Here is a 25133-nt window from a genome sequence, read left to right on the forward strand (position 1 = left end):
ATATATATATGTTGTTATTTCCTCAGTGATGCAACTTAATTGTGTACACAGTATTTATATTATTATAAGTTACGTAAAATTATTTCAGGTGTAAAGGAGGCTATGCCTAGGTTGTATGCAGATGTCATTTATTTATGGGACTTGACCACCTACAGATTTTGAAATCTGTCAGCCTCCTGGAACCAGCCTCCTGTGGAGAATAAGGGGCAAATGTGATTAATGCAGCTTTGGATCATTGGTCACACTTCTGTGGAGGCAGGCTGTTGGCAGAAAACCTGAAGCAATGATGAATGGCTTGTGGTCGGGGCTTGATAGTCCAGGTATTGAAATATGGAACAATTGAGTGTTGGAAACTGACACGAGGAGTTTCTTAAAGACTTAATTTTTAATTTGTGATCCTGTCCATCATTTTTTCCTAGTGTCTGTGCAGACCCAGACAAAGATACTTAGAAATGGAACCCCTTTTCTAGGCTTTTGTTTCCTGCAAGTCTCAGTGGACTTTTCCTGACTAGGACCAGGTGTGTTTTGGGGTAGGATGCTGTCCACGGCATGAGAATGAGGGTCCTCGACTTAGGATTCTTTCCAACAAGACAGTTACTCAAAAATAGATCAGCCACCATTCCCTGATCCAGTTCTACAGATCTGGATTCTATTCCTCAAATCTTTGGCAAGCTTCTTATCCTGTAGACATGAATTTTCTCATCTGGAATATGAGGATGGTAGCATTTGCCTTGTGTGGTGTCATGAGGATGTACTAGTACGGGTGAAAGCACATAGAAATATAGGAGGTTTTGGCAGCGGGGGGAGTTGAGGGAAAGATAGACAGACACTGACTCACTATTGTCCATCCCCTGCTGGTCCCAAACACAGGACCTCCAGTGATCCTCTTTTGTCAGCCTCCCATGCCACTGGGAGGCCAGGCACACCCCTCAAAGCACCAGTCCAAGACAGGACACCTAACAGGAAGTTAACTCTCAAGAGTTAGGAGTTGAGGACATTGAATAAAACTACAGTGTTATAAGCACTGAGCAAAAAGTTGGACAACCCCCTCGCATGTGAGGACAGTGAGTCTGGTACAGGAAAGAGAAACGTCAGTGGGAATTATGCGTGGAGGTGAAATGAGGAATAACGAGGAAAGACCAGAGGTTGGCAGAAGCAAGCTCAGTGTTCTTATACTCTGCCACACGGTAGAGTCACTTGGAGGTTGTCACATACGGGTCCTAAGGCCCTACTCTCAGTGTTTCTAATTATGTAGGTTGGGTGAAGGGATGAGTATTTGCATTTTGAGGAAGAGTTCAGGTCCTCTGAAATTATATTGATAGTTAATCTGGCTTCATAAGCCCAGGAAAGGAATTTAGGATATTTTATCAGCACATCAAAAGACCAGTGAAGGATTAGAGGAGTGACCTGATCTGATTTACATGTTACAAAATTACTAGTACTTCAGGAGAGAATGGATTTCAGTGTGCAGGAGGCAAAACTGCTGTGAACAGCCAGGAAGCTATCGGAACAATCTAGGCAAAAGATGATGGCTTAAAGGTCCTGTGAAACTTTACAGTCTTAGGATATGTTTTAGAAGTAAAAGCCCACGAAGCTTGCAATGGATTGGAAATAGGAAAAAAAGGACCAAGAGAATCAGTGTATGCTTAGAAGATTTGTGTAAATTAACTGGGTGGTTAGTAATGCCATCTGCAGAGATAGAAAATAATGAGGTCTGTATGGAAATGGAGGTAGAGAAGAGATGTCAAGAATTTTGGTTTATATGAAATTTGCGAGACCTGTGGACATAGATGGAGACAGCTGTAAGATTTCTGAGGGCCGGCCAGATAGCTCAGCAGAGCTTAGGCAGAGCACAGCAGCTGGGGTTTGATCCCCCCTGTGTGCTATGCCAGCCCTGCCCCCAGCATAAGGTGAGACTGCCATTAGGACTGGGTGTGGTGGTGCACGCCTGTAATCCCAGCACTTGGGAGGCTGAAAACAGGAGAATCACTACAAGTCCCATCTACACAGTGAAGCCCTGTAGACCTTGTACTAAATACATTTTTTAAAAAAATGTGGACATGTGAGTCAGAGTTAAACAGCAAGTGTTGGAAATGTGAATCTGAAAGCCATCCACATAGAGATGATATTAACCGCCTTGTGGCGTGATTGAATCATCTGGGGAGGGGGCTGTGGGATGAGACCAGGAAAGGGCACAGAATGGATCCGACGGAGCCTCGGTGTTGCAAAGTCCTGCAGAGGAGATGAAAGAACACTCCCATGCACACGCACATGCACACACACGCACATGCACACACTACCACCACCACCACCACCACCCAAAAACAAGAAAAAGTCCAGAGCAGTGGGTTTGCACAATTGTGAAATGGAGCTTAATGTGACCAAGATAGCAAAGATAATTTTGTTTCATTTGGATCCATGTAGGTCATTAGTAACCTTGACAAGAGCAATGTTGACCGAGAGAGTCAGACTGTGTCGTGGCTCTTTTGTTTTCCTTTGCGACATACTTTTGAAACCACTTTTGACGTACTCACTGGATTTGAAGTTAGACTTAGCAAGCAGAGAGAGTTTTATTGTGAACTGGATTTCCTCAAAAGCAGAGCATTATTCCCACCTTGGAGCGAATCTTATCTACCTAAGTCTCTAGTTTGATTACCTACAGATGAACTGGCAAAATTTAAGAAAATGGTCTCCATCTTACTATTGAGATGCAAATCTAGGGACTGTGAGAAGACTGCAGTTACTTTGGAAGACTTCCTTATGAACACAGACTACAGTGTTTCTTAAATTTGGTATATTCCTCTGGTTGTAAATTTCTTTTTGGTTATTAGATTATAATACTTCAAAGGGTATTTCTTTAAGATATAATTTAATTTTTATATATTTGTCTTTAATAATGAAGCTATATTTTTGTGTAGTACTTTCAGTATATAAAATGTTCTAACTAAAGCAAACAGACGAAGCCTCTTTGGGCGTAAGCATCTTACAAAGGGTATAACTGTGCCTCGTATAACATTTTAGGGTTTTTGTCTTTAACCCATGAAAACTATTTAATTAAAATTCCATTCTTGTGCTGAACTTCTTTTATCCATCTGTTGTAAGGATATGAATATTGACAGTAAAGGAGTTTGAAATGATGGCCACAAGATTTTGAAATTCTATGTCAAGTAAAATGATAAAAAATCAGCAGTACAAATGGACATCTATTAACTGCTGAATTAAAATGAGGTTTTGTTATATTTAAATATATTGTAGGGCTGGGGAGATAGCTCAGTGGCCTAAGTGCCCACCTGGCGAGCTTGCGGACCCGAATTCAGTCTCCAGTACTGCATGCTGTCTCGGCCCCGGAACCCCAGGGGCACCTGTAATCCCAGCACTGGGGAGGCTGAGACAGAAGGATCACTGCAAGTGTAAACTGCATAGTGAGACCCTGTACCAAATTAATTAATTGCATATGTTAAATGATACCTTCATTTGCATTATAAAAAATGAAGTGTAATATGGAGATAATTTTAATACATCATGCACTACTTTGCTTATGCAGTACTCAGGATTAACTTTGCCCTTCACTTGATGAAAAGTACTGTGTCAAATGTCTTTTCAGTGTAACTTTCTCTCCACATGGACAGTCTCTAAATGATAGATATTGGTAGTCATACTCAACTAGTAGTGAAGCAGAATACCTGGGGTAGGAAGAGTGACATAAATATTCCTGTTTTCAAGAAGCAAAGCACCCTTGGTAGTAATGGTAGCTTTAAAATATTATTGATAGCTAGCATTCATAGCTCATGGTTATTGGTAAAATGGCCATTATTGGCTGATAATGCCTCCCGCATTACCAGAATTTTCTATACTTAAATCTAAACATGAAGTAATTTGTTACATTGATATTTAGGTAATCCATCTAGATTTGATTATCTTCACCATAGTCTTAGATTTGGGTGACTTTTTTTTTTTAAGATTTATTTATGTACTTAGTACGGGGTCTCACTATACAGCTCGGACTCATAGTGACCCTCCTGTTTTCAGCCTTCCCAGTGCTGGGATTACAGGCATGAGCCACCACGCCTGGTTTCAGTCGCTGGATCAGCACACCCAGGGTTCCGGGGCCCACATGGGATGCAGTGCTGTAGATTGAACCTAGCTCCTTATGCTTGCCAGGCAGGCACTTAGACTGCTGAGCTATCTCCCTGGCCCTGGGTGACATTTAATTTAAATTTTTTTTTTTTTTATTGCTTCAGAGATCTACCAAAAAAGTTAGGAAAACTAGGAGATGTAACTAGGTTAAAAAAAAAAAAAAAGGTATTTTTTTTTAATTGTTGATGAATATAAGGTCACATGAGTTAAATCTTAAAGCTGCTTGGATTCAGGTCAAATCCAGACCTCTACTGGCTGTTCTTTTCTCTGGATTGGTTTGTGTTAGTAAATAAATCAGGAAAACATTCCCGAGTCTGATGTGAATGGGTCACTATTGGGAATCAACATGTAACTGACCTTTAGACTTTAGCTGTCTCAGCTGTGGTTTTCTTTAAGAACGGAATCACGCTGCTGTCTTCTGCAGAGCTTTCCTGATCCCTGCCTTCCCGTCCCAGCCGGGCAGTTTGGGCTGCACTGCTGCAGGGTCTTCAGGATCACTCCTCTGTTGCTTGGTGCTGCCTGTTTGCTCTGTATCTTTTGTGTCTTCTCTTGGATTGCTAGTTCATGGTGAAAGGACCTTGGCCTCACTCACGGGTACTTTGGGTTTTTCAGAACCACAGGCATGAAAATGTCTTATTAAAGTAGTAACAGGCCTATTATTAACTTCAATAGAAGTTCTATGTAAATAATATTTCAGCCAGTGCTCTGTTCTGCTCTTTTTTTTTTAATAATATTGCTAATAATTAGCGATTATGTCTTGGTTACTTTTCTCTCGCTTTGGAGACAGGTACCCAATACTCAAAATTATTGAAGGAAAGGATTATTTAGCTGATGGTGTGTGGAGGTTTCAGTCTGTGATCAGCCGGCTCCAAGGCAGGGTGGCACAGCACAGGGGCAGCAGTTCAAGGCTGCAGAAGACAGAAGAGCAACAAGAGCCTGAAGAGCCAGGGAGCAAGCCTCTTTTCCTCCCCTAAATTGTAGGCAGGCCGTCATGTCCCAGAGGGGCGGTGTGTGCTCCCACCATCTCCATGCCCTTCTCTCAAGCAGGATGAGGATGCCTGCAAAGCGAGGATGCTGGCTCCCTGCTGAGGCACTTAGTGAAGCTTGTAGACTCCTCAAGCTGATGCAGTGTATCAATTACTATGATAGATATAAATATAGATGAATTTGCATTATAGACCCACAGTATTTTAGGACTTAAAGACAGCAACACATACAAAGAGCATCACACCCGTGAGCTAGAGGTAATATTGCAGTGTGCATCAAACAAGGAAGCTATCTGAGAATTTCAATTTGATCTGGACCATTAAAAAAAAAAAAACTGTGTGTGTAAAATACAGGGAGATATTTGAGGTGGGTACTGTTGACCTGACAGACTTCCAGGGATTGGAGGAGGTAGGTGAGAAAAAGGACTTGTGGCTTCAGGCAACTGAAAAACATTTCATTTGTTGAGGTGAGACTTGGAGGCTCTTTTAAAATTCATTTGTTACTGCTGCATGGTGACTTTTTCTTTCCTCATGCTTTCATACTGTATATCGTGTGTGTGTGTGTGTGTGTGTGTGTGCGCGTGCGCATGTGTAAGCTAGGGACTTTATGGCTTCTTGGTAGCAAGGTGTTTCCCTGTCTTCTCAGTTACAAAAAGTTTTTCTGTTGATGAGCAGTTTCCCATCTGCATAACTTCTCTGCTCAACTCTAAAAAGTACCATTTTCTTATAAGACTTCATTTGCTTTCCTTGACCTGAACTACCAGTTATTTCTGGTCTTTTCTGGTGTGTTTCAGTTGACTCCACCAAGCCCAGTTCCTGCTTCCCATCTGTAAATCATTTGTAGATTCTTAAGAGAGTTAGGGTCTCATCTGTGATCAGCTCTACCACTTTTATTCCTATTTTAGATAGTCATCAAACTTTACTGTCATTCTGTACATGTCTGTCATTCCATTCCATTCCATTCCATTGCATCGTGAATGCTGTAGGGCGAAGACCTGCTTCACTCATCTCTGTGTCTCTAGCATGTAAGCACAGTCTGCTTCAATAATTTCTACAGGATAAATTCTCATGCATGAGTCCGTGATATCTGGAGTCTGAAAACTAAAATTTGAAATTGGGTAACAGTTTTCTTCACATAGATTTTCATGAACTTCTTATATATTCACTATAATAGCATTTAACATTTTCTTTGTACAGTTGTAAAAATACTGCAGTCTAGTATGTCTTATTATAATTCTGAAATTAAGGCCTTAATAAGTTAATGTAAAATGTTTCTCTTCAAGATGACTAGAGTACGGGGATGCTTGGGTTTGTGAGATCATAAATTTTGAAAATGCCAAATATGTGGCTCTTGTTTGGTTATTTTTTTCCCCTAGCAAGAAGAAATTAATATCTATATTTCTAAGAGGGAAGGGAAATATTCATTTTTCTTAAAGCAGTTAGCCTTTGTTTAAGCAACATTTTCAAAAGTTTTAATTTTTAGTATTTAATTAGAAACAAATGTGTTATTAGTCTTAATTACTTTTTTCACACTTCATTTTTCAACCTTTGCATCACTGAATTGGCCCTCATAAGTCTCCTCCGCCCCAGGATATCTGTTGTTAGTGTTATTAGTTAATGGGTTGGTTTAGTAAGTGACACTGAAAAAATATTTCTTAGAATAATTGTGAGAATTTTCATTGAAACAGATGCACACTGTATCAAATAGCCAGCCACAGTTCACTGTTCAATGTGAGGTACAGTGGGAAAGAGCCACCCCGAGGCACTTGTTCCTCATTCGTGGAGGGTTCAGAGTGTGCCCTCTGTGATCCCACCTTTTGGACTGCTGAAGTGAGAGCTTTGCAAGTCCGATCCCACCCTGGGTAACTTAATGAGATCTGTCTCAGAGTGAGGGGAACAGTAAGTGCCGGGAGTAGACACTGGTACCCAAGGAGAAAACGATGTATATTTGGGGTTTTCATAAAATTATACTTAGGAAAAAATTTCCATTTTCTACATTTTATTTTCATTTTAGGAGAAAAACAAAAGCCAAGGCTCCACTTCCTCCGGCTGAGACAAGATATGTGGATGTCTCTTCAGTTGATGATTCTGTAGAAGCCTCTTCTTTCATCATGGAACAGAAGGAAAACGTAACTGATAAAGACATTGAGCTTACAGTGGTTTTGCCTGGTGACATCATCAAGTCCACCACTGTTCATGGCAGGTATGTTGGCAAAGGGAGCTACTTGGACCTTCTTTTCTTTTATCATTCGAACCCTATGTAGTAGATCTCTTGGTGTTATTTTTCTGTGGCAAAATAACTTCACTCACCATTCAGTTATTTCTGAGGGCCGGCCAGTTATATATGTTTTTAAAAGTAAAACGCTAAATGAGCATTAAAATATTTTTATCAATGTTTTAACATCAAGGCCAAATGAATTAATTCCACCAACCCAAGTGACTCTTAGAATTTGAACTTATTTCTGATTTATTAAGTTATTCAAAGTAAGCCTTTTCTAGACGTGTTCTAAATAATGATTGGATTTTGTAAGTCAGCGGTCTGAACACAAGGCAAGCTTCCCCTTTTATATTAGTCACTTTGCTTCAGTGGGACAAAGCACCGAGCATTCACACCTCTAATGGTATTTTAAAGGCGAGGTTTCGCGCGTAGTGTCAGAGGGTTTGGTCCGTGGCAGTGTGTTGCCAAGGTGGAGACAGTGTTGCAGATGAGCGTTTCTCAGCCTGCAGCAGCCAAGAAGTAGAGAGAGGTGGAAGCCTGGACAGTAATACACCCTCTGGGTCACACCCGCCGGGGTCAGCACCCCCTCGGGCAGACCCCACTTGCTGACGGTGTGCGCAGCTGTGCAGTCCTTGATGGATCAACCCACGGTTGACTGTAGTAGTTTATGATCCAGTCATCTTCCCAAAGCCTCCACATGCAAGATTTGGGGGGATGGTTTAGCTATAAACCATAGCATCCCTGCCCTGTTACTCTTTTTACCTTAAGCTGATTCTTTGATTTGTAAAAGTTACCACTTCTAAAATGTAATATTCACTTACTTATGAAAACATAGATTTCTTGTGATTTTTTTTTTTTTTACCTTATCAGTTCAACTTGCTTATTTTAAAAGTGAGGATGAAGTGAATAGAAATGTAAAACTCAAACTTTAATCTAGCAAAGAGTGAAAATTAACTTAGGTGATGGGTAGTTTTAAAATTAATTTAGGAGACGGGTAGTTTAAAAACCTGCATAAAAAGTGGAAAAATGGAACAAAGCCAAATGTAATTTTCCATTTCCTTCTGGAGTGGAAAGTTACGTGAGCTTTATACTCCATCTTGTCCACCTTTGGCGCTCAACTGCCCGTTGTTAGCAGGAGTATGTGTTACAGATTGAAGCTGTTCAGAGCTTAGGGTAGTGTATGTATGTATGCGTGGAAGATGACTTGGGTATTACATTTCTATAATCCTTTTCTTTTTTAGAAAACTCAAACTAACCTAAAATATAAGATTTGCAAAATAAAATAACTACAAATTATGAACATAGGTGACAATAATTATTTGCTACAACTGAATAAGCAATTCAGTTGTAGCAAATAATACATGGTATCATGTATTAATACTCATTAAATTTATGTAAACTGCATTTTGCCATTTATATGTGAAAGTAGTTTTAGAGATCATGCATTAAACTTTTATTTGTGGAGTTGAAACTTAGGAATGCCCTCCCTGAACCCACATTTGCCTTGGATTTTATGTGAGAAAAGCATCTGAGGAGTTAGAGATCATGACTGTCACCTTAATTCTTGGCAGAGGGCTACTGCTGGGATTTAGATAATAATGATAATGTATTTGATTGAGAGTCATAAAGACTACTCTTTGTTTCCATGAATTTCAAGTAAGTTAAAAGAAAAAAATCATCTTCCTAGTTCTTTCCTGATGCTTCAGGTAGTACCCTAAACTTCTTGGAAGAGATCTCTGTATATTGCCATCTTTCCTGTCTGCTGTCCGTCAAGCTCTGGTTTTACCCCCCTGCATTTCAGTGACTTTGGTTTGGGGGTCATGGTTTTGCTTTCCGACTTAGCCCTCACCCCTTCGACTTGGTGCACACTGGCCTCCGCCAGAGGATGCGCCGTCTACAGTCAGGCTGCCTGTCCTCTGGACCTCCACGCTAACAGCGGTCTTGTAATGGGGATGCTTGGGTGTCTTCTTCAGTATAAGCTTTCTCATAGCTTCTTCACTTTCTTGATTTAATTTTTTCTTCACCCCTCCCCTTAAGTCTCAGTTACGACTTTTTCTTCGTTGCATTTTCTTCATGTCTAAATTTTCATCATACCTAATTTTTGGTCTTTTCTAAGCAGGGGTTTATGTCAGTCCTTTCTACTACATTTCTACCCGGCCAGGAAGCTAGACTCTTCTCACCCTGCTGACCTCCAGTATGTCGGCCCTCCAAGTCCCCACACCTGAGTAAATTTCCATCAGTCATGTTTTTCCCCTGGATTACTACGTATTGTTGAGCTACTGCATTCTGATCTATGAAAATTTTGCTAAGATTAAATGAAATACTACGAGTGCTTGGCACTTGCTGCAGCTGTTTGTGTATGTGGTGGGGAGGGCTGCAGGTAGAAGTGCGAGCCGCTGTTTCCTCCGCCCGGAATCTTTCTGTCTGCCCCCCACCCACTGGCTAACTAAAGTACTTCTCCTTTCCTGGCGCTGCCTTTGATAAAAGACTGCAAGGGACAGCAATTCAATACCCAACTAAGGAAGTTCTAACTACTGATTATGGAGATCGGGACGGGTGATTTTCTCCTCTGAAATTAAGGAGGCTTTGGCTTGGCTGCTCCCCTTTGTGTGCCTTAAGCTCCACCACATGATTCTTTGTTCTCTTACAGAGACTGCCATTTTCGCTTCCATGCTTTCTTGAACTTTTTTTTTTAAACTTGGCAGAACTTATCACCTTCACTTGCTCCAGTTAATTTATATAGCTCAAATGACACTTTTTATATAAAGGCTCCCCGAGTTCTCAGAATCAGCTGTTCTTCGGGCTTTCAACTCTTTCCTTTCGGATTCCTGCGTTGTGGTCACTGAACGTTCCCCAAGGTGTCACATCTGTGTATGCCTCTCCTTGAGGAGACCAGAAGCACCACAGCAGATCGCCTCGCTTTTCTTTATAATTCCCAAAACATTTTCTAGCAATACAGTAGGCATTTAGTTTATTGGAATAAATATTTTCTCCCTAATCCTTTATATGCAGTTAGTGGCATCCACTTAAGTGGTGTTTTGAATTTGGAATAAACCACATTGCTTTTCCAGAATGTTTTAAGAAAAGGTATTTTCTCTACATGGATAGGATTGCCCAGAATGGTAAGGCTCTTGACTTTTATTGTTTTTAGATTATTCAGCACTGAAGAGATTTTCAGAAGGTAAAATGTATTTATTATTAGTGGTTTTTTTTTGTTTTTTTTTTTGCGATACTGGGGATTGAACTCAAGAACTTGAACTTGCCAGGCAAGCCCTTATTCTACTGAGCTATCTCCCCAGCCCTATTATTAGTGTTTTTACTACAAAGTCTAAGAACTTTGTTGTTGATAGTTTGGTCATTTAAGAATAAATTCTAGATACTATGACTAATTTTTTTAAATTAAATGCTTATGATTTAAAGTCATTGTGTGATTAGGAATATGTTAAGAATACATGGGGCTGATGAGATGGCTCAGTAGTCTAAAGCACCTACTTAGAACAAGCTTAGCAAAGCACAGGGACCGCGGTTCAATCCCCCAGCACCACAGGCCAGCCAGCCTCGCCCCCTGGTGGGCTGAGCTGCCCCCCCTCACACACAAAATTTAAAAAAAATACAGTTCTGGAATATTTTAATCATTTGAGATATTTTAGAGTGCAATTTGAGATATATTTAGAACATAATTTAGAATATTGTAGGAGTGTGATTTGGGAAGTATTCATAGGGCGGTTAGAGCTATCGTGACAGTTAGGCCTTTACTGGCTTTGTTTTAAGAAGTATTTAACAATAAGAAAATACTCAGCTAAAGATACTCAGTGTTTCTGAAAAATATTAGTTAACTGATGTGAAGACTCAGTAATGAAGATTAATGTCTTATGGTTTCATTATCAAAAAATAGGAAAAATTTTTACAGATAATACTAGAACTTGCTGGAAAACTATGAAAGATAATTTTATTTTATTTTATATATTTTTTATTGAGAAATAAATATGAATGAGACAGTTTCACAGCTGATTAATAGAACAGTTTTGATAGTCAATACACTGTACATTGTTATCTGCCTAGCGGTTATCCATAGTACAAGAAGCAGACAGGATATTCTATCCAAACACTGTTAGTACACCTCGGAAAGATAATTTTAAATAATTGGGTCACGTGCATAAGAACTTTGAAAAAAGGCAGATTGTAAAAGCTCTCTAATATAGTACTCTGGGGCCCATCTTCTCTGAATTTGTCTTAATGTTTCTTGTATTTATTTTGATGACATTTATTATGCATTTGTTGTGAAAAATGACATCAGGATCAGAGATCAGCACTTAGAAAATTAACATACCTCACTTAACTTTTCAGAAATGTTTTCCCCCACAGTGTATCCTGAGGGAAGATTTTTTAGAAAGTTCCCCTTTGCTTTCTTGTACCTATACCTTTCTTGTGAAGTTTTCTTTTTCTTTCTTTCTTTCTTTCTTTTTCTTTTTTTTTTTCTTTTTTTTTTTGGCAGAACTGGGGATTGAACTCAGGCCCTTGCACTTGCCAGGGAAGCACTTATTCCACTGAGCCGTCTCCCCGGCCCCCTGTACCTTACTTGTATGCAGAGGTGTATTCAGCATGTTCCATTGTGGACATGTGAGCCATACAGTAGCATTAGCTTCAGAAAAATGTGCCTGTTTGTACACTGATTTTCACCGAAGAGCTTGTTCAGAGTAGAGAACACAAGAAGGTTGGAGTGGGTAGGAAACTGAGCTCAGAGGAAAATAAAATTAGTTGCTAGTCACAATAATAGTAAAATTAGTTGCTAGTTAGTGATCCCAGGCCAGCGAGGTAGCTCAGCAGACTACGCACCTGCTTTGGCAAGCTCAGGGACCCGGGTTTGATCCCCAGTCCCCCATGTCATCTGGCCCTGCCCCTAGGGTACACTGAGCCATTGACATGGGTGTGGTAGTGCATGCCTGTAATCCCAGCACTGGGGAGGCTGAAAACAGGAGGCTCACCACAAGTCTGATCTGTGTGGTGAGACCCTGTACCAAATCCACAAAATGGAAAAATAAATAAATAAATAAAATAGTTGAAAAAGAAAAACCCCACAAAATGTAGTGATCCCACATTGTAAATGAATAAAAGTCCCTGTCGCTGCCCTTGAGCCTTTGTGATCCCTTGCTCACGCTGATTTTGCCTGCAGTGCTGGCCTACAAACCCTGAGGCATTCTGTGCGTCCTGATGTCATAGATGATGAAGGAAAGAGGAATGAAGACACTTGCTCTACCCTCGGTTGATTGATTGATTTCTTTCTTTCTTCTTCTTCTTTTTTTTTTTGTGGTACTGAGGATCCAACTTTTGGGACCTTGTAGGCCCTTATGACACCGAGCTATATCCCTGGCTAAAGTATTTTCTTTATATGCCTACAAAACATATAGTATAGGTGGGAGATGTGGGGGGGGGGCGGGTGTGTGGGTGTGTGTACACTGGAAATTTACCATCTTCAGCAAAGCAGCTCTTCCCCTTGCTAAAAATGACTATGAAAGGATATTGCTATTATAGACAAGCTGCCTAAAAGCTGTCCTCAGAAAATCCTGCTAGTACTTGGCAGAAGTTAATTAATAAAAATGAGGGGACAGCCTAAAGTGTAACAGACGCTACACAGAGTAAGGGCGTGTGTAGGTCCGATGAATGCAATCATTATGTGATGCAGGCATGTACTAATAGAAACATGGAAAAAATCTTTATAGTCATATTTTGCTCAGCATGTAGACAATCACTGAATAAGCGGTTCTTTTCTCCTGCTTGGGATATAGGTTTGAAGCAAATTATTCAACTTGACAAACTTGATAAAAGGTTGATAAGAAGGATGAAGGAAAAAATACGGTTTATAGTAGTGGAGGTTATTTCTCTTCACATAAATGGGTATTTGTTTTGATTTGAGCAAAGCTAAGGATATCAAGAATGAAAACACAAGAATAAAACTTGGAAGTTTGAGTTTCCAACTGGAAGTTATACATTGCTTGATAACTTGCTATGTGACTCCAGACAAGTCACCTCACTTCTTTGAGTCTGGCTTCAAAATGACTCAGAGAAATGCAGATTTGTGGCCTGATTTGCCTATCCAGAACCACCTGAAGTTTTGACTAGGGCAGATTGGGTCAGCTAAGGAGCCCCGGGAGCATTTTATGTGGAGCACAGCGCCACCTGTTGGGAGCAAGTGGAGATGAAAATGACAGGCATGCTAGGCTATTTTGTGTTGTCTTTTTAGTTAAAACAAAGGAATAATATACTATAGTATGGATCGCAGAACTGAAAAACTCACATTTTATATTTGTTGAAAAGTGTTAAATTGTAATAAATATGTGGTAAATACATAATACATATTAATATGTAGTGAAAGTTTAATTTTTAAAAACTATTAAAAATCTAAGCATGACACACATTAAGTTTAATGTATGTTTGTATTTTGGTTTAGATCCTTATGAAGCTGAAGCTGCCTCATACTGTGTATGTAATGGCATATCAGGTTTCTGGGGAAAGAACTAAATTTTAAATAGAAAACAGACTAGCTATCAAACAATAAAATTTGTATATTTACCTTATGCTTGTGCACAGTTGAACCCCAGTGAGGTCAGAAATACAAACATGAGATTATAATGCTGGAAAGAAAAGAAAAATAAAAACAAAAAGTCAGTCTGCATTTTTATGTAGTTTATCCTCTAGAGCAACGCATCCAGGAGAACTTTGGGCAACCATGGAAGTATTCTCACTCTGTGCTGCCCAGTACAGAGGCCATTGAACTGGTGGACCAAAAAATGGAATTTTAAAGCTCAGTAACCTTTAATGTAAATTCAGCTTAAAGACATACCACATGATGAATGCCTCCTCTACTGGGCAGGACTAGCTGTAAGCACCTTGGCTCTCAAAGTGTGATCCAGGGACCAGCGACGTCAGTCTGGACACATGTAAGGAGTGCGTGTTCTCAGGCCCCAGCCGAGACCACTAAATCAGAACCCACGAGGGGAGGCTCGGCACCACGTGCTTGCAGGCCCTGCAGCCCACTGGGGCGCATGCTGCAGTGTGCAGAACACTGATTTAGAGAGCAGAAAACAAGCAAGAAACTTAGGTGGAAGAGGCAGCAGTGATGGAAGAGGCTGGGGTGCCCTGACTGAGAAGCGGTCTGTAGACTAGAGACCCAAGGGGTGGGATATCTGGGAAAGTGCGGCATCAGCTCTGCCTGGAATGCCGAGGTCCTGAGGCAGGAGTGTGCGCACCTGTTTAAAGAAGATAAACAAAAGCAGCCAGCTGAGATGAAAGACTAGGCATAAGAGAAGGCTGAGAATCTTAGAGTACTTTAAAGACTTTCAGGTGAACACTTGAGGTTTTTCTGGGTGGGACAGAATGCCAACAAAAGTTCTTGAGGCATCTTGTGACCTACTTCACATTTTTAAAGGATTATATTCTGCCTGCTCTATCCCAAGGAGCCTGGGGAGCAGCCACAGGAGGCTGCAGAGGTGGAGGCAGAAGAGGGTGGTGGCCAGGCAGTCCAATCCCAGTGAGTTTACAGGCTTAGTCCCACCACAGAAAGAGATGGAGGTGGGAGGGCGAGCAGAGGGTGGAAAGAGGGCGGGGTAGGAGGGACATTCCACAGTGACCAGGTCGGTGACAGGACTCCACGCGAGACCTAGACTGCAGGAGTTTGCTGTGTCAGGTGCTTCTTAACCTTGCCTTAGTGACTTACCAACCATCACTGAGGCAGAGATAGGAATTAAGTCAAGAAAAGAGAAAAAAAAGAAAGAAAAAGAATTGAAAGGACAGAGGCCCAAAAATTAAGTCTTGTAAGTGCTAAGTAAAATTAAGAGTTGGAGGTGGCCCCAGGCATATAAAAGTAGGAATTCATAAGATCCCAGAAGGTATTGAATCTTCTACAGGAAGTGGGGTGGGTCAGGCCATTCCTACCGTAATCTTAAGGGACACAGTGGTCTCAGGCTATTATCTGGGATCCATTCTTACCTGGACGTGAACGCCTCTCCAGCAGCACCATAACTGAGCAATTAGCGTTTTTATCTTCACAGTGCTGGGGAAGACCTGAGTGGGGGCCCTGGCACATGCTAGGAAGGTGCTCTTCCCCTGAGCCCCATCCTTGTCCTCTCTTTGCAGTCTTGATTTCCAGGACCAAAGGGAGGTGTAATGTCAGAGTGGAGTGAGGAATTTAGGGAAGCAGTGACTTTTTCTCTTAGGTAATTCTGCTGGGACATTAGTGTTCAAAACCCAGCAAGCTGTGTACAACTGAGATCTCTGCTTTAAAAGTATGTGATGTGTGAGAAACCATAGCTGCTGACAGCAAATTCATGCACTTTAGAGAACGTCCATATTGGAAAACTGGGGGTTACGTTAACACATGTGACAGTCTAAGCACTGGCATCAGCAGGCGTCGGAGGGACATCAGCACTGAGCTGGGCTGAGCCTTCCAAGCAAAGCCTCAGGCCTGTGTGCTTGGAGTATTTAACTGAGCCCTCAGCATTTGGCCCAAAAGCCCAGAAGAGTTGACCCTGACCTGAGGATTTCGAGGGTGGGAATTACAGCCTGGCTAGCTCTACCGTCAAGGGCCCACAACTCGGGAAAAGTGGGATGTTACCTTTGAAGCCAGTCTTGTATCCTGTGGGACTAACTAGGCCCAAATTGCACTCACAAAAGATGAAATCACCTTTTGATATAGTTGTTTCCAGTTATTTACCTGGATGCTGACTGCTTTGCCAATGATAATAATTTGGGATTGAGGATAATTAGCCCGAAGTGGTGTTCCTGAGAGTAGCTGGCCAGCAGGTTGGACCACTGGGACTACAGGCACGACACCTGTCCTCCTGCTCCCTGAAGCAGGCATGAGTTCATCTGAAACCCGAGGGCAATTACTGAATGTGGATGAGAGAGTTGGTAAACTTGGTCAACACTTCCTCATTCTAATGCCTATCAGTTTTTCCTTCCTCCTTATTGTCACATTACTTTGATTTTTGGTTTGCTTTGTTACTTAATAGAGTCAGCGTTGCAATATTTTTTATTTAAGACCTTTTTTTTCCTGTTAGAAAAGGATTTCTTGGGTTACCATTCATTTTTAACTCTTTAAAACCTATTTGGAAGATTCCCACATTTCCTTTTAGAAATAAAAATCCTGTGTTATCTGTTAAGGCATTTTGAACTCACAATCACCACAGCCTTCCCATTTCTGAAGGAAACAATGGAGGCTGGAGAAGCTATAGGACCAGATTGTTCACAGAACAAGTAGAACTCATGAGCAGTCAGGGTTAGGGTTTCCCACTTTCCAATCCAGTAGACCTTCAGCTGCAGGTTAGCATCCTAGTAACTAAAGTATTGCCAATCAGTATGGGACAGATGGTTTGAAACAGGCTATTGACTCACTTTATAGATTGATGATTTCGCTGTTATTCCCAGATCCTTGGTGGCTTTTGTGCATTCATCACACACATAGGAGTAGTGACCCTGCCTTCTTGCCTTATAATCTTTTAGTTCTGTGTTTGAAAGATTCACCTGCAAAGCTGCAAGTGGTGGCACATGCCTATAGTCCCAGCACTCTGAGCAGCTCCAGAGTGAGGATTGAGAGGCTGAGCCCAGCCTAGCAGCTTAGGGTTTAGCGAGAGCCTATCTCAAAATAAAAATTTTAAAAGGGCCAAAGATACAGCTCAGTGCAGAGGCCCTAGGTTTAATCCTCAGTACTGCAAACCAGCAGCAACAATGAAAAATAATACCATATATACAAAAACTGTCCCTGTAAATTTCCACATCCCACATGTGTTTTAACAAGCTCACATCAGTAGGCTTGCTGCAGAATTTATCAGTTTGGAATACAGGATGGACATACAAGTAATAGGATAGTTTTAGAATTTGCTCCATTGATGCTGGTGTCTATCCATGTGATGCTAATCCTCCAAGGTCAGTGGTGAATTCAGAAAGGAAACAGTGCTGACCGCCCATGTGTTCATTGAGTGGAGTCAATCCAGTACATAAATCTAATCTCAAAATTGAGAACGCTTATTTAATTATGCTAGAAGTTTGCATCTGACTTACTCAAAATCATCATTACCCTAAAATCATCATTTTAGACATGAGGTCTAAAATACTAGTGTGTATGTATATCATGTTTTCTTTATCTGTTCATCTGTTGACGGGCATCTGGGCCCCTTCCAGAGCCCAGCTGTTGTGACCGGTGTGGTTGTCCACGTAGGTACACATAAGTACTGTCGTATGGTAATCACTTGGACTCTTTAGTGAATATATCCGGTGAGATATTTCTGGGCCAAGTAGAATTTCTATTTTCACTGTAGATTGTCTTATATGAGAAACTCAAAGTATAAATAATCATTTACTTATTTATTTATTTAGTACAGAGTCTTGCTACGCAGTTCAGACTGGTAGTGATCCTCCTGTCTTAGCCACCCCAGTGCTGGGATTACAGGCGTGTGGCATCATACCGGGTTTCAGTGGCCAGCACGGCACATGATACCACGAATCAAACCTGGGTCCTTGTGCTTGCCAGGCGGACACTTAGACTGCTGAGCTATCTTCCCAGCTCGAAAGAAAATAAAGAGTAAAACAAAAGAAAAACAGAAACAGGGTGATAGACTCTTTGGAAATAGGTACAGGAGATCAGGGAGGGAGGGAGAGGATAAAAGTGATCAAGATATGAGACATAGGTGTCCTAATTCCAGAAAATGAATGTGAATATTATATGTTGTAAACATATCAGTTAAAAAACCATCACTATAAGAAACATTATGAAGAAGGTAATAGGCTGGGGAGATAGCTCAGCGGCATGAGTACCTGCCTGGCAAGTGCAAAGTCCTGTGTTCGATCCCCAATAACCACAAAAAAATAAAAATAAAGAAGGTAATGCAAATATTTGAAACTAATACATCAGGTCATTACTAAGCTGATAAAATTCTCTGATAGTGAAAACAGGCACAGTATTATAAAAGAAAAACTATAAGTCAGCACTGTGCCCTGAACTCGCCTAGAAATTTATCTGGAAATTTATCAGAGGCAGAAGCAGACATAATCATTACCTTTATGAAAACTGTGATTGAGAACATAGCCACTGCCTGTATATACATATTTCTTATAAAAATAAAACATAATAAATACATCACTGTAAAATTTGGCTGTCATGAAGATTCAAAAACAGTAACTATACAAAAGCAGGTTACTAGACAGCATAATGCCATGCTGGCGTTTTAAAAAAAGAAATGCCTACCTGTACTTACATCAGCGTGAGTGTGTAAATGTGTGTGTGACTAGAAGATTAAATCCCATGATATTAAGAACAGTTTTAATCTGCCTAATCAATAATGACATGTTTTAATTTTTTGGCTTATCTGCATTTTCCAACTTTGAGACATGTTCAGCAAAGGCATTTTTATGATTCAGTGAATCATAAAAATAAGCTAAATTACAAAGGGTCATTATTCAGATGTGTAGATGCCTAGAGAGGAAAGGGGGGCGGCAGTCCTCACAGAACGGCATCACAGGACGCCTGTGAGGCCTCTGTCCCCTGCTCCCAAGCTCCGGAGGCTGGAGGCTTGTGGTGGTGGTGGACTAGGAATTCGGTACAGAATTTCCTAGTCCCACCAACTAAAAACTCAAGCAGTGTTTTTATCCTTAAATACTTTCAACAGTTAAAGTTACAACTTTTCTTTTCACTTAAATATCTGACAGGCTTTATAAACAACTGTGTACTTAGAAAGTAAAAGCTTGGACCCTTTAATATTTTCCCATTTATTATTTGACATTTATATGTAGAGAGAGATATAATCTGAGAAGACTACCACTTACACATTGACAGCCACAAACAGTTGTCTGTTGGGTTGGCCAAGTTCTCTGCTCTTCCAGTTTGGGTATAACATGAACAGATTTATGTTATGTTTACCAATGTGTCACACTTCATTCTTTCTAACTCTTTCTACTCTCAAAGACGGTACCGTTTCCAAATCTAGAATCAATATGTAGCGTCAAGTTGCTCCTGTAGAGGAGCATATCCCCAGGCGATAAACTTGCATATGACCACTAGACTAGACTTTCCTTGAATGAAATTAGAATGTCCTGTCCAAAACCAAAATTCAAGGAACTGTCAACACATTTAAAAATGGGCTTAACTTTGTAATAGCTACAGAAGACAAAGAATATATACTTTTTTCTTTTCTCTTTTTTATGTATTTGGTACAGGGTCTCACTCTGCAGCTTGGATTCATAGTGATCCTCCTGTTTTCAGCCTCCCCAGAAGTGGGATTACAGGTGTGTGCCCAGACTTGGTGGCTGGCTCAGTGCACCCAGGCGCGGGGTTGGCAGGCATGGTATGTGGCCCTGAGGATCAAATCCCAGTCCCTACACTTGCCTAAGCAGGTGCTTAGTCTGCTGCGCTATCTTGCTGGCCCCAGGGAATATATTTTGACACATGAGCCATATTCTAGAGGGCGTTTTTAATTGTAGGACTTAGTTTTTTATTTACTTCTCCTGATATATGACTACTGGGGAGAAGAGACGTGAGGCCCATTCGGGTGTACGCCACTTTATGCTGTGGGACGAGGAGGCCTGGGAACTGCAGTCAGCCAAGAAGGTGGGTGCAGTGCAGGGGCTGACTGCAGGGGAGAGCTTGAAAAGCTATACACAGTTTTGTTTAATCTCAGGATCACAGTGGCCTAAGCAACTGACCCTTGCCCATCTGGGAAGAAGACTCCTGGATCTTCTGCCTAGGAGAGGGTGGCGAGGGGCCACGTGAGAGCAGGCACACTGAAGGGCGAGATTCCCAGCCTCGTGCCATGGTCAAGCTCCTGAGAACCGGGAGTCCGGCTTGCAGCTCCAGTTAAGAAATTGGAGTCTCACACTTTTACTGCCATTATAACCGTTTCCTGGTGGGGCAGACTGGGGCCGTCTACTTATCCCAGACCACGGCCCTGCCCTTCCATCTATGAGAACAGGACTTCCGTACGGTGTTGCGGTGCCTTCTTTCTAAACGTGAACCGGCAATTCAGGAGTGCCAGCAATTGAAGGGAGCCAGTTGATTCAAAAGAGTTTTCAGTGTTTGTTGCTTAAAGGATGACAAAGAGCCCCAGATCGTATTGAACTGTTGACAGTGAATGAAAACAGAAGTCTGTGTCAACAGTTCATTTTTGGAAAGCAAAGCAAAGAACTGCGAAGTATCTAGAGGACCTGGGGTGAGGAAGGGAAGTTAAAAGTCATGTGGCGGCGTATGCGTGTGTACTGGTTATCCAAGGTGAAAGTGGCACGCGTGGCAGGTACGTACTACTAAATAAAAGGAATCTCAGGTTGGGCATGCAAGTTCCTGTAAAAAAGAGGTCCTGTGTTACCATGGGTATGTCACAGTCACTCTTTGAAGTGATCTCATGCATTTACTTCTCTTTTCTGGCCCAGTACTGGGTTTTGAGGCCCAGGTCTCCACATTCAGCTACATCCCAACCCTCTTTACTTTTCATTTTAAGACAGAGTCTTGATAAATTCCTGCCTCAGCCACCCCCAGTGCTGAGATTGCGGGCATGCGCCACTGTACTCAGCATGATTACTTTCTTATTACCTAACACAAGGGGCTGTGTTTTCTCTCAAGCTTCAGACAGTAAAACTATTAGGTTTTGTGGTCCCTACAGTCTACCTCAGGTCTGTTTCTGTCTTCCATTGTAACACAAAAGGAACATGAGCTATTATGGGAAGACACAAATATGTTTCATTAAAACTTTATTTTTAAAAACACTGTACCCACTTTGACCTGCCAGTTGTACTTTGCTGATTCTTGATCAACCTAGTAATATGTTAGATCTGTGAGAACAGTTATTTGTAATACTTTGCTGTGATGCTAGAGCCTATGAAATATTAAATACTGACTTAAGAAATTGGTGCTGTGCTCTTCAGGATTTTGTGTGCTTCCTCACGTAGATAGTATCTGCTCTTTGTAAATCCAAAAACATGGTGGTGCTTCCAAGTGCTTCATTGTATGAGAACTCTGGAATACAGGAAGTTCATCAGCTAAGGGCTGCCATTATCCCAAGCACTTTTGTAAAGGAGTCCATGCTAAACTCGATATCTGCTCTGGCTAAGGAAAGGATAATGGCTTCTCCTCCGCTTCTTCCTCAAATTTATATGACAAAAAGGCAGATAAAAACAGTAATTGTTGAGCCAACACTAGTATGTTAAGTCTCGTTCATGTTATGTAGGACTTTTTGACTTTTATAATTTTTGTCTGTTTAATTTTCCTTTTCTGGTATTGGGGATTGAACCCTAGACCTTCACACTGACTTACACCCCAGCCCCTTTTGCTTTGTATTTTGAGAAAACTGTGCTAAGTTGCTCAGTTTTCCAGGCTGGAGTCCCATCTTTCTGCCTCAGCCTCTTAGGCTGCAGGGATTGCAGGCATGTGCCACAGCACCCAGCTTACTTAAAGGTAGTTAGATTTTTAAGATGCTTTCACAGTTATTGTGTAATAACCTTGCTATATTGATTGAAGATAAACGTATGCTAAGAGTAATTTTTAAAACAATAATTAATAGTTGATGAAATTGTTTATGGGCATGTGATCAACATTACTCTTCTTTTACAGTAAGCCTATGATGGACTTGTTGATATTCCTGTGTGCACAGTATCATTTAAATCCATCAAGTTATACAATCGACCTGCTGTCAGCTGAGAAGAATAACATTAAATTTAAGCCAAACACACCAATAGGAATGTTGGACGTAGAGAAAGTGATTTTAAAGCCAAAAAATTTGGATAAGAAGAAACCTATACCTATAATACCAGAGGTAAGGATTCCACCATAGATTGTGATATCTAATGACTAAGATGTTAAGTTAATTGTTTTAGTCACTATCTAAAGCTCTTATAAATGAAATAAAAGTTGATTCCCTGATCAGATTTGACCTGAACATGATTACCATGTTATATTAGGCCACTTAGCTTAGGATTTAGTTGGTTATTGATCTTTGGAAAGGCTAGAATTGGGGGAATACTTTAGATACTGAATGTGATAATGTAAGCTGTAATATATCAAAGGTTAACAAGAATGGGCATTCTGTGTTTTAAGTTTTTTTAAAAAATGTATTTATGGGCTAGTGAGGTAACTCAGTGGATTAAGTACCTGCTTAGGCAAGTACAGGGACCCCAGTTCAGTCCCCCATACCATATGCTGCTCTGGCTCTGCCCCCACCCCAGGCATGCTGAGCTAGCCACTGAGTCCCAGTGTGGTGGTGCACACCTGTAATCCCAGCACTGCGGAGGCTGAAAACAGGAGGATCACCATGAGTCCGAGCTGCGTAGTGAGACCCTGCACCAAATGCATAAAAAATAAATTTTAAAAAATGTACTTAGATTTTTAGAATTTTTAATGAAATCATATTTAAGAATTCATTAAAATAATATTTTGGCTTCTCACTAATAAGTGGCAGTTGAAACTTCCTCATGCCCAAATCGTTACCATTTATACTATACAATGACTCAGGTTTTTATTTATTTATTTATTTTTATTTATTTTTTAGACAGGGTCATACTGTGAAGCATGACCATACGTGGCTTTGAACTCACCATGTAGTCCAGGCAGGTCTCAAACTCAGGGAGAGCCTCCTGTCTTAGCCTCCCCAGTGCTGGGATTACAGGCATGGACCACCATGTCTAGCCCGATTTTCTTTATAATTTTTAACTGAAATTGTTCTAGTATAATCACTTCTTTACATATACAAATATATATATATATATATAATTTTTTCTTCTTTCACAGTTCAGAAGGTTAGATTTAGGACATTGCACATGCTAGGCAAATGCTATTCCATTGAGAAATGCCCAAGTCCCTTTATCAGCACCTTATAAAATTATTCTGTTATCATAATGTGATAGACGTTTTTGGCATTAAATCTTCCTTTATAATGAACATGAACCATTTTCCGCGTCATAAAATTTTACATGGTTTTAAATTATCGTTCATTTACATATTTTCTTCATATTATGAAGCATTTACAAAAAGTTGACAGGGTTTTTTATAATAAAAAGTTCACTTTAGGGGGCCGGGGAGATGGCTCAGTAGAATAAGCACTTCCCTGGTAAGCACAAGGGCCTGAGTTCAATCCCAGTTCTGCCAAAAAAAAAAAAAAAAAAGGTTCACTTTAATATGTGATTGAATTTTAAATATTATCTAAGATAATGGGTTGCTACTATGTAGGTCTGTTCTCACCTATTGCTTATCTGTACTATTTATCATGCTCAAAGTAGTTTATTTATGCTATAGAATGTCAGGTTATTAATCTGAGGGCCCCTCAGATATACTCAGGGGTTTTATGAATAAATGTCTTTGAGGATCTGCAAGCTGTAAATTTCACTGAGCATACCCAAATATTGCTAAGGTTCTATATATATTCAGGCTTTAATTCATGTACATCAAGACGCTCAAATGCTTAGTGTTATTCTGGGCTGGCCAGATAGCTCAACAGACTAAAGCACCTGCTTAGGCAGAGCAGAGAGACTGGGGTTCGACCCCTGGTGTGCCGTGGTGGCTCACACCTATAATCCCAGCACTTGGGAGGCTGAAAACAGGAGAATCACTACGAGTCCAGTCTACGTAGTGAGACCCTGTAAACCCTGTACTAAATACTAAAAAAAAAAAAAAAGTATTATTCTTATATTCAAATTAACCGAAGTATAATAACAGTAACAACAAAAGCTACTCACAATCACTACTTTTCATACTGATAACTTACTGTATGACAAGTACTATAAAGTTCTTTTTGTCTTATTTTGGCCTACTTTGAAGGTAGACAACATTAGTAATTGTTTTTCAAAATACCCCTTTTTTCATTGAGAATATTGATAAACCATTCAGAATTATTGCCCAAATGAAGGACTGAAGAAACTACACATAGTTATTATTATGTGTAGTTCCTAATTTTAAAGAAAGCACTTTAAGAAAAATTTAGAAATAGTAGAAGTACTAAACACAAGGTTTTTGTTCCTTTTCAGATTGAAGTCAACTTAATATTTTACTATACAAGAGTTGTCAATTAAATTTACATAACTTAGTAAAGTAATATTGTTTCTTAGCAGTTGCTTTAGATTTAGGAAATAACATTACTGAAAAAAAATTTTATGCCAGAATACAAAATAATTCTTTGTTGTATATCATTATTGATTAACTTCTTATTTCACATGATTATAGAAAGTTTCAGTAAATTATGATATAACTGTGGCTTTAATCTGCATTTCAGAAAACTGTGAGAGTAGTGATCAATTTTAAGAGAACACAGAAGGCCATAGTGAGAGTGAGTCCACACGCGTCGCTTCATGAACTCGTGCCTACCATATGTAGCAAGTGTGAGTTCGACCCATTGCACACACTGTTGCTGAAAGATTACCAATCTCAGGAACCCCTTGACTTGACAAAGTCACTGAATGACTTGGGACTGAGAGAATTATATGCCATGGATATCAGTGGAGGTGAGTTAGATGTTTTATTTTACTGATTTACCTGAATATATTTATGTGTGTTTGTGTGCAGTGTGTGTGTGTGCAGTGTGTGTGTGTGTGTGTGTGTGTGTGTGTTCTCAGGTTCATAGTAGCAAGTTCATTGATCCTATAGACAAGTAAATACATGCCACTGAGAATAAGAAGAAAAACTAAATGTAATAAAATAAATAATTTTACTTGAAATTTGAATAATACTTGTCTTTTTAGCTGCCATTTACATTTTATAGTTTTCTATCTGCCTATGAATTTTCTTGTAGATCTCTCTCTCTCTCTCTCTCTCTCTCTCTCTCTCT

The 25133-nt window shown here is 40.3% G+C and overlaps 1 protein-coding gene across 1 annotated transcript in view; it reads left to right on the top strand.

The window, feature by feature from the left end:
* The window catches only part of Cobll1 (cordon-bleu WH2 repeat protein like 1), a 233097-nt gene that overhangs the window by 164076 nt on the left and 43888 nt on the right, over window positions 1-25133 (top strand). The window contains exons 2-4 of the mRNA XM_023713791.1: window positions 7138-7326; window positions 21932-22133; window positions 24582-24810. Of these exons, the coding sequence (XP_023569559.1) occupies window positions 7138-7326; window positions 21932-22133; window positions 24582-24810 (620 nt within the window). The remainder of the gene's footprint in view (window positions 1-7137; window positions 7327-21931; window positions 22134-24581; window positions 24811-25133) is intronic.

This window comes from Octodon degus, unplaced genomic scaffold, assembly GCF_000260255.1.
Source record: "Octodon degus isolate 3935 unplaced genomic scaffold, OctDeg1.0 scaffold00032, whole genome shotgun sequence".
Classification (NCBI taxonomy): Eukaryota; Metazoa; Chordata; class Mammalia; order Rodentia; family Octodontidae; genus Octodon; species Octodon degus.